This window comes from Gymnogyps californianus, chromosome 15 (assembly GCF_018139145.2).
Source record: "Gymnogyps californianus isolate 813 chromosome 15, ASM1813914v2, whole genome shotgun sequence".
Lineage (NCBI taxonomy): Eukaryota > Metazoa > Chordata > Aves > Accipitriformes > Cathartidae > Gymnogyps > Gymnogyps californianus.
The window spans coordinates 17,384,910-17,394,551 of record NC_059485.1 but is presented as its reverse complement, the minus strand read 5'-3'; the positions used below and the strand labels follow the sequence as shown (position 1 = coordinate 17,394,551).

Genomic DNA, 9,642 nt, shown 5'->3' with positions numbered 1-9,642 from the left:
AAGCCGATGAGCCCGCAGCAGCTGTCCCAGTAACACAGGCTGGCCCCTGCGCGGCGGCCTCAGCCCCCTCGGGAGCCAGAGCTGGCTCCTCTCCCTGCCTATCCTGCTCGGGGGTGTGCTGCCAGGTCCCCCCCAGAGAAGCAGGAGATGGGAGACGGGCCAAGAAACGCCAGCCAACACCCAGCCCTTCCCCTGGGTCAGTTGCTGGGCCACGGGGACAATGTCCCTGCTGCGTTATGAGGCGGGGAAATCCTATCTTCTGCCCCTCGTGTCCTACCCCACGGCCCCCACTGCCGGATCCTGCCGAAACGGGCTCCTCTGCACCCTGGCCCCGGACGCGGCAGAGCCCTGCCAGCGCCTGGAGGGCCTCTGGCTCCCTGTCGTGCCAGCGTGCCAGTAGCGGAGAGGGTTGTAGATATATATAGCATATTTCGATAGCTGTCTTATCTGCATCTCTAGCTGCAGGCGCACACACGCGTGCTGCTTGTGTGGGCGTATGCACACGGGGAGCACGGCACGGAGGCAGGCGCAGGCAATCTGCAGCCACGTGTGGCTTGTCCCTCCGTCCGCGGGCACACGTGCCGTGTGGATACTCGTGGCTTTTGAAGCTTCGGGAGCAAGCTGGCCAGCCCTCCAAGGGCTGCCGGGCAGTGCGTCCATACCATAGACAGAGCGGCCGGCGGTGTTTGTGGTACAGGGATGGGGTGGCAGCGTGGGCGACGCTGGGAGAGTCTCCCCAGGTGTTTTAGCCTTCCTGGGCGGTTTGAGGACAGAGTGAGACCTTCGTGCCCGTGGCTCAGTCTGAACCAGGAGAGGAAGGAGGTTTTGCCGCGTCCTCCACTTTGCCTAGCATCCTCGGGACAGACTTGTGCAACGGGGGGTGAGCCAACACCAGGCACTTCTGCTGGGCTTGAGGACAAAGAGGGAGAAGACCCGGCCCAGGGTTAATCCCAGCCCCAGAGCAGCAGTGCTCCCACCCAAGGGCAGCCTGGCGTTGCAAGCAACATGGTAAAACCTCCCAGAAAGCCACTGCTCTAGGAAAAAAAACTATTTGAACAAATTGCTCCTACCCCCAGAGCTGAACAGTCCAAGACAAATGCAGGCTCTGTGGAAGGAGCCATGACCTTCCTGGCCTTGTTTGCCAGGCGCTTTGCAGGATCGCACCGTGCTCTTTACCCTGCAAACCTGGCAGCTTAGAGAAGCTGTGTTTTAAGCCGCTGTGTTTTAAGCACGACCACAGATGAAGGGGTGCAAGGTTTGAGGACCCCCCTGCTCGCAGGCAGGGCCTGATCACGCACCAGCGTGCGACTGCTTCTGCGAATGCCACCAGGACGTGCCTGGCTCGAGCTGGGATGAGCTTGAGCCAGGGTGAGCTTGAGCCAGGGTGAGCTTGAGCTGGGAGTAAGGCAGGCTGGGCTGGGAGCGAGCAGCCACAGGGTGGCTGGAGAGAGCTGCCGTGATGGAGCTGCCACCATCCCTGCCCTGCAGCCAGCAAGGACTGGCTCCTTTCCCCTGGCCAGACCATCAAGGTGACCCAAATCAGTGCCGACAGACATAGCAGGGGGGATGTAGCAGGGACTGATGCTCTCTGCTCTCCCAGACCCTGGGCAGCAGCAAGGAGGACCCATGCGTGGGTGCCTCACATCCTCGGAGCTGCTGCGCTACCCAGAGAGCTGCAAGGATCCAGTGCCTGGCGCTGCCCACAAAGCCCATGGGCTCCCAGCACCCCGCTCCCAAAGCAAGGGGTAGAGATGGGCTTGACGAGCCGTCGGTGACCCGACAGGGGGGCTGCCTGCATGGCTGCCCGCCTTGGCACAGCGGGGCAGAGGTGGGGACGTGAAGCGGAGCCGGGGCGCGCGGGCTGCCTGCGTTCACACAGCCACGCCTGGCCAGGAACGTGTTACGAAAGAGCACGCGGGGACCCGCCTCAAACCTCTGGCACAACATCACAGGGGATAATAATAATAATAATAATCATCCGAAACCCAATTAAAGCCGGCAAGCGAACAGAGCAGCAGCGATAGAGTGGCACAGAGGAGTGATTAATAACGAAAGTCTGAGGTTTCAACATTTGTTTTTGTCCCGTGTGAGAAGACGATGTTGGATCCCCACGGCTCGCAGGCAGGGAGCCGGCAGCGGGCAGGGCCATCCCCCTGGTTCGGCTGTGGCTGCCCTGCTTTGGGGAGGAGGGTTGAGCTGCATGGACGCAGCCGTGCCCCATGGAGAGATGTCCCCAGCCCGTTCCCTTCCCCAGCGGTGACATGGTGGCCCTGCAATGGGCAGATGCAGGCAGGAGGAGGCTGGCACGCTCTGCCCAACTCCTGCACCCATGGTCGGATGGGTGCCCTCCGGCACCCTCGGGAGAGGGAGCTCAGCACCACGTGGGCTTTGCGGCTCCCTTCACCTTGGAGGTGGATCCCTGGCTTGCTGGAAAGCTGCTTGCTCCTGCATGGGTGACAGGCACAGAGCAGCGGGGTCTCTCAGCCGTCGCAGGGAAAATAGCTCTGCCTTAGGCGTGGGGCTGAAGAGAGGGTGCCGAGGGCAGCGCGGGTCCCCCAAGGGCATCTCCTCGCCCTGTGCCATGGGGAAAAGCTCAGCTCTGGCTGAGAGACAGCAGCTCCCAGCTCCTCCAGTGGCATCCAGCCCCTCCCCTGGCTGGGCTCCAGCTGGCAGCAGTGGGACCGACCCTCTCCCGCCCTGAGCGCAGGATGGGGATGGGGAAGGTTCCCCCCAACGGGAACTCACTCATCCAGTTTTTACTTCCATTTCTGGCCTGACTTGGGCTCCAGCTGACTAGCAGGCTCCTGGCCGTCCTGGGCACGGCTTGGGGGCTGACAAGGGCCAGGGGCTCTTCTGGCTCTGCCGGCTGCCTGCCCAGTGGCCTGGGGGCTGGGGAGGTCGAGCGGTGTGGGCACAGGCTGATTGCACGAGTCCCGCTCGAGCAGGGATTTGCTCCTGAGGGCAGTGGCTGCGTGTGTTCAGGGACCTCCTTGCCCCCGGACCGATTGTATGGCACGGGGACAGGTCCTTACGGGCCCATCACCAGCCTCCTTGAGCCCCTTAGCAAACTGCGGGACTCAAAGAGCGCGGATGGGGACTGTAGTTAGTTCTCCTTCTGCCTTTCCCCACACCCAAAGTGGGGCCGTTTGCCCAGCCTGCCCTCCCCGCACCGGGCTGGAGCCTCGCACCCAGCCCACATGTAGGCAAGGACCTTCTGCTCGACCGGAGGGCTGGGAGCCACGACCCGGGGGCAGATCCCTGCGAGGGTATGGTGGAAAGGCTTGCAGGCAGCTGGCACAAGGCTCAGACCGCGCTTATCAAGCACCGCGCCGTAGCGTTGCTCCTTAAACCACCCCAGCTCCCTTTGCACGAGGCATTCGCCTGGTTGCAGCATGGCCACCTCCTTCGCATGTCCCGTGCTTCGCGGTGGCTGCCTTCAAACAACACTCCCCCCCACAGCCAGCCCCAAACTCACTCCAGCTAAACCAGAACCAAACCGAGACAAGATTTCAAAGACCTTCAAGTCCTCCCGTAGTCTAAGAAGGGCCAAACCTCAGAGAATGTCAGACAAGTGAGGTGGGGCCTCCCGCAGAGCATGGTGACGTCCCACTCCTGCAGACACTGGGGCCCGTCGCTGGGCGATGCCTTGGCTCGCGAATGGCTGGCGGCCCCAAAAGGGTGGCTGTTTCCCCGGCAGCATCACCGTGCCGCTCAGATGGGATGCTCGTTACAGCCGGGAGTTAATCGCGCGGCGGCGACGGCTATTGTTTCTTCACTTCCTCTTGTTATTTCCCCTCTCCGCAGATGGGGAGATCACTTCCAAGCCGATGGTGCTATTCCTGGGACCGTGGAGCGTCGGCAAATCCTCCATGATAAACTACCTCCTCGGGCTGGACGACACTCCCTACCAGCTCTACACAGGTACCACGCTCACCGCTCCCTCCCTGCTCTGCCCAGGGCGTGCCGGCACCTGCATTTCTGCATCCGTGCAGTCAGCGATTCCCAGCCACGTCTCTTTGATCCCCCTCGTTACGGCAGGGAGGTTACGATCTGGTCCGTGTCGCCTGGCCGCGGTGCCACGCGGAGGGAGAGGTTCCCCACCACGGCCCAGGGCCTGGCCACCCTCCCCCGGGAGGAGGAGGGCATCTCTCCCCGCAGCATCCCCGTCCTGCAGCGCAGGGCTCACTGCCTCCGACCCTGACCGTGAGAGCAGCACTCACGTCACAAGGGCAACTCTCCTTTGTCTTGTCCCCTTCCCTCCTCACGTGGAGCCAATTAATTCACCCTCCCAGGAGAAAAGCCATTCCCCTTCCCTCCTCCCTGCTCCCACGCATGTCATCTCGCAGCTGAGAGCAGATGTCCGTGGCCAGCTCCGCGCCCCAGTAATGAGGGCTCCGGGGAGGTGGTTCTCCAGGCCGCCTCGTGCAGTCAGGCCACTTCCAGAACAACCAGTCCCTGCAGAAAACAGCCCTGCTGGCATTTTCTCAAGAGGTTTGGCAAGAATTTCATAGCCCCGCTGCTTGCCTTTCCCCAGCATCTCTTGGCAAGCGAGCGATGCTCCTGAGCTCCCTGGCTAGTCCCAAGCCAGCCCTGTCATGTCCATTGCCTGGCACGGCTTTCACAGCTCCGCTGCTCCTCTCGTTGCTGGGCAGGGGCAGAACCCACCACCTCCGAATTCACTGTCATCATGCACGGGCCCAAGCTGAAGACCATCGAGGGCATCGTGATGGCTGCTGACAGCGCCCGCTCCTTCTCGCCCCTGGAGAAGTTTGGGCAGAACTTCTTGGAGAAGCTGATAGGGATCGAGGTGCCCCACAAACTGCTGGAGCGAGTCACCTTCGTGGACACGCCGGGCATCATTGAAAACCGCAAGCAGCAAGAACGAGGTAGGGGTTTACTGGGTTCATCTGGTGCACTCCAGAAAAGATGCTGTAACGATGTGAGATGGCAAAGATGGCTGAAGCACAACGGGGAAGAGCCCAGGGCTACAAAAGGGGTCTTGCATTGGAGGGGATGGCGAGATTTGTCTGCCCATGGCTATGGCAGCAGCAGCTGGGACCTGGGCAACATACGCAAGTGTCATCAGCTAGAGCAGCCGCTTCTGCTGTTTGGAGGTATGACAGACAGGCGTTTTGGCAAGGTTTTTCCTGGGGACTCCTTGGGCTGTTGATTGTCTGCCTCAGCTCAGCATTTAATGTCCCGTTTGTCACCCTTGGAGCCAGGCTTTGCCAACGGCTGGTGCTACAGCAGGGCCCAGAGAAGCACCGGTCCGTCCCCACAGCAGCTGGGGTGCCAGGACAGATCAGCAGGGCTTCTCGACCCACTTGGTGCCCACTGGGGGAAGCAATGATGTGGCCGATATTTGCTCACAGGAGCAGCAGGAATCTGTGGCCAGCAGCAGGGAGAAAGAAGGTTTAGAGGTGAGGCTGAGGGAGACACGTAGTCGCGGGCCCAGGCACACAGCGATGGGTTTTCACGCCGAGAAACTCTGAAGTGGTTTTAGCACATGAGAAACAGGTTCTAGGCTGCATGGGAAGTCCGCTGTGTCTCACACCCTGTCCAACCCAGACAGGGTGTGAGGCACAGCAGGCTCAAGGTTTATCTACCCCTTGACCTGAAGGGACTCATCCCGTGCTGGCCATTTCTGCTGGATTTCTCTCTTTCCTCTCCTCAAGGTTACCCGTTCAATGACGTGTGCCAGTGGTTCATTGACAGAGCTGATCTCATCTTCGTTGTCTTTGACCCTACGAAGCTGGACGTGGGCTTGGAGCTGGAGATGCTGTTTCGCCAGCTGAAGGGCCGCGAGTCTCAGATCCGAATCATCTTGAACAAAGCCGACAGCCTGGCTACCCAGGAGCTCATGAGAGTCTACGGTGCCTTATTCTGGAGCCTGGCTCCTCTCATCAACGTCACGGAGCCACCCAGGGTGTACGTTAGCTCCTTCTGGCCCCAGGAGTACCATCCGGATACCCACAAAGACCTGTTCCTCAAAGAAGAGATATCGCTCCTGGAAGATCTCAACCAGGTGATTGAGAACAGGATGGAAAATAAGATCGCCTTCATACGCCAGCATGCCATCCGGGTGCGCATCCACGCCCTTTTGGTCGATCGCTATCTACAGACCTACAAGGACAAAATGACCTTCTTTAGCGATGGAGAACTGGTGTTCAGGGACATTGTGGAAGATCCTGACAAGTTCTTTATCTTTAAGTCCATTCTGGCAAAGACCAATGTCAGCAAATTTGACCTCCCCAACCGCGAGGCTTACAAGGACTTCTTTGGCATCAACCCCATCACCAGTTTTAAGCTGCTGTCTCAGCAGTGTTCCTACATGGGAGGGTGTTTCCTAGAGAAGATCGAGAAGGCCATCACTCGGGAGCTTCCCGATCTCTTGGGAAGCATCGGCTTGGGGAAGAAGCCCAGCGTTCTTTCCTGCGACATCACTGGCTGTGGCGAAACCCCAAAGAATCGCTACAGGAAACCCTAAGGTGTTCTGTAATATAACCATCCACGTGTTCCTACCAGTGAATGAGCTTATGTCTTATCTGTCCAAGAAGCCGTGGTTTGTTAACCCTTTGAGTGCCGCACTGGCAAAGGCGATGCCTGTACGATGAGGACTTTGGGTCATTGACATCGATGGCAGGGGAAGATGGGTGGGCATAAGAAAGAGAATAAAAACTGTGAATTCCTGACATTTTATCTTTGTTCTTTCAAGTAGAAGGCAATGTTTAAGCTGTAAGTATGAGCAATGCACGGTGAGCTAGAACTGTAGCTGCTTTTTCACTGGTGCCAAGAGTGCGTGAACAGGAATTTCAACCTCTGCATCTCCGAAGCTGGCAGGGAGCGAGAACGAGGGCACGGCGTGAGAGCACAGGGGAGCGCGGTGACACACTAACCCGGGGCATCACCGGGAGCCCCGGGCCAAAGCGCTGGGCAAGGAAAGAGAGGCCAGGTCCCAGCTGTTGTTTTCAGGCACAAACATCCTACAAATCTCTGCAAATATTGATCTTGTTTTTCTTTCCGAGACTTTTAGATCACCCGGTGAGTTCTCCTTTCGCATAACAGCCGAGTTGAACTTCTGCAGCCTTCACCCAGGTGTTCGCCTTAAGAAGGGGCTTTTGCAGGGGCATGTGTAGCTTCAGACAGGTAGCCATGATGGGATTTGCAAGTCCACGTCTGAGGAAGCAGTGGGCTGGAAAGGAGCTGAGCTGTGCTGGAGAAGGAGGGCCAGCACCCCAAATCACACAGTCCCGCAAGGAGCCGTGGCCAGGTTTTCCTCCCCCTGGGCCAGCACAGGGACAGGGCACTTCGTGCCTGCGTGTGCCATCGACCTCAAAAACCCATGCTGGCAAGTCAAGCCTGCGGATCATCAGGGCTCCGAGGATTAAGGGTTTGGCAGTTTGACCTTGTTCAAGTCCGTGTTGCTGTTTTCTCAGTCAAATCCCTGGGTTTTTGTGCTCTGTGGAGGAAGGCAGGAGCAGGGGGTCACTAGCCGCATCCTTTTGCCCGTCTGCTGATCTGTTCTCCCTAGGACAACCCAGGCAGGTTTCTCTGGCTTGTTTGCCAAACTTCCCTCATTTTAGCCATGATTTTGTTGGCTCATCTCTGTGCATCAGCACTCAGTCCTGGGAGGAGACTGAGTATTGCTTCGGAAGCACCCGAGCAGGGTGAGGTTCCCTGTGGACAGCCGACCTTGAAACGCAGCAGTGAAAGCCAGGGGATTAGAGGTGGCCTCGTCACTTGGCCCTCACGGCCAGCACGGCTGGCTGCTGAGCCGAGCACAAACCAACCAAGAGGTAGATGTTGCCCTGGATGGAGACCAGTGCCTTCGAGCCCACCAACGACCTGCTGAACATCCCTTCTCCTTTCTCCTGCCAAATGACCACAGCTAGCGCTGCTCTCCAAGAAACCTCTGGAGCAGAGGGACTTACCTTTGACAGGAACAAGAAGACGTGGAGGTGCCGGGTGAGGCAAGAAAAAGGCAAAAGGAATGAAAGAGGGAAAGAGAAAGCTGGGAATGGAAGGCTCTGTTGCGATGGGAAGGGTGTGAAGGGCAGCGCCCTTCATCTCCACGTGCCCAAAGGGACATGGGCTAGCGCAGAAGGTCTGTGGAGGCTCCACGTCCCCCGGCACTGAGGCCAGGCACTGCGAAGAAGAGGTCCCCTCAAGTCCAGGTGAGTTTGGGGGGATGCCGCCCCAGGGACTTCCATGCTCCTTGCCTCTGCTTTGAGGTAGGACTCTACATTTGAACTAACGAAGACGAGACCCAAATCTACGTCCAAGCATGGGGAGGGGCATGGCTCGTGCAGAGGGATTTTGCCCGCAGCACAGAGGGGACCAGAGGTCCGAGGGAAGGCAAGCAGAGCGTGAGAGAAAGCAGCAGCCAGAACAGCCCGGAGAGAAGTGATGTGCTCGTGAGTCAGCGCTGCGAGGTCTCAAACCCTCCCCAGAGCTGCTGCTCTCCTCCGCTGCTGTTCCTTCTTCTCGTACGTGATCCCGTTGTTCATCGGCGTCCCTCTCTGTCTCACCCACTCCTCCTCGCCTCTCACTCTCCTCCGCCGGGCTAGTCTGCATGGTTTTCTTAAGAGCTAATGGAATAGAAACACCGACAGAAATGGGCTAATATTGTCACTGTTCCTGCTGTCACACTGCGTGTCACTGTCATGGCAAGCAAAGGCAATCAAATGTTTCTATTTGCAAGCGCCGTATCGCGCCATCTCTTTCCTTGCTGCCCTGTCCCCCCAAAGCCCGTGGGCTCTGGGGTACCCAGGGAAAGGCCCCCCATCCCAGGAAGGAGCTCCAATTCTCCCTTACAGCCCCGAACCCAAAGGCACCATTGCTCTGCTCTCAGGCCGTTCCCATCGTTCTCCCCATCCCTTCTCTGTTTTCCTTCTCTTTTGCTTTGTTCTCCAGCACTCCTTGCCTCCTCTCCTCCCTTTCTCTTCCCTTCAGCACCTGCACGCCCTGTGCAAAGCCCTGGTGCCCGTGTCCTGGATCGGGCTCCTCTGTGACAGCCAAAACCTTTTCCCCCCGCCCCGATATCGTACGTTAGGGTTCTCTTTCCAAAGCGATGGCAGCGGTGGTCCGAAGCTGGGGCTGTTTTCTGCTCCCTGTGACGCACGCTGACTCGGCTCCGTGCTGGCTCGGGGAGACGCCGACACTGAGATGCTTTCTCTCCCGTGGATCTAAGTAGCTGTCAGTCCCAAGAGGATTGCAGTCCCCAGCCCAGCTCTCTCCGAGCTTTCTTAGGAGAGCTCTGGGAATCTGGGAGTGGAAATGGGGAGCAGGGAGACCTTTTCATTTTGCCAGGAAACCCCAAGCCCCCATGCCCACGGCACCGGGGGTGTGAGCGTCTCGCCCGAGAGCATCGCAGGAGGGAGGGAGCTGGGACACAGGCTCACGTAGATGCCCGTGATCGTGTGCATTGGGATGAAACTGTCAGCTTGAACATCAGCCTGTCTAATAAAACCTGGTATTTTCCAAACACACTCCCTGGAGATGCTTGTTTTGTTTCTCCTGCCGGTGCGGTGTGAGCGCCGGGGCTGGGGTGTCCAAGGGGGTGCAGCTGCAGGGAGCGAGGCAGGAGCTCCCCTCTCCTTCCCTGCACCCTGGCCTCGTACCCATCCCTCGCCCGGGACCTGC

General features: G+C 58.8%; 1 protein-coding gene across 1 annotated transcript in view; it reads left to right on the top strand.

Annotated features, from left to right (window-relative positions):
- The window catches only part of LOC127022577 (sarcalumenin-like), a 23,966-nt gene extending 17,274 nt beyond the window's left edge, over nt 1-6,692 (top strand). The window contains exons 9-12 of the mRNA XM_050906207.1: nt 2,946-3,102; nt 3,805-3,921; nt 4,653-4,886; nt 5,676-6,692. Coding sequence (XP_050762164.1) covers nt 2,946-3,102; nt 3,805-3,921; nt 4,653-4,886; nt 5,676-6,487 — 1,320 coding nt within the window. The 3' untranslated portion in view covers nt 6,488-6,692. The remainder of the gene's footprint in view (nt 1-2,945; nt 3,103-3,804; nt 3,922-4,652; nt 4,887-5,675) is intronic.
- Nucleotides 6,693-9,642: the final 2,950 nt, after the last annotated feature.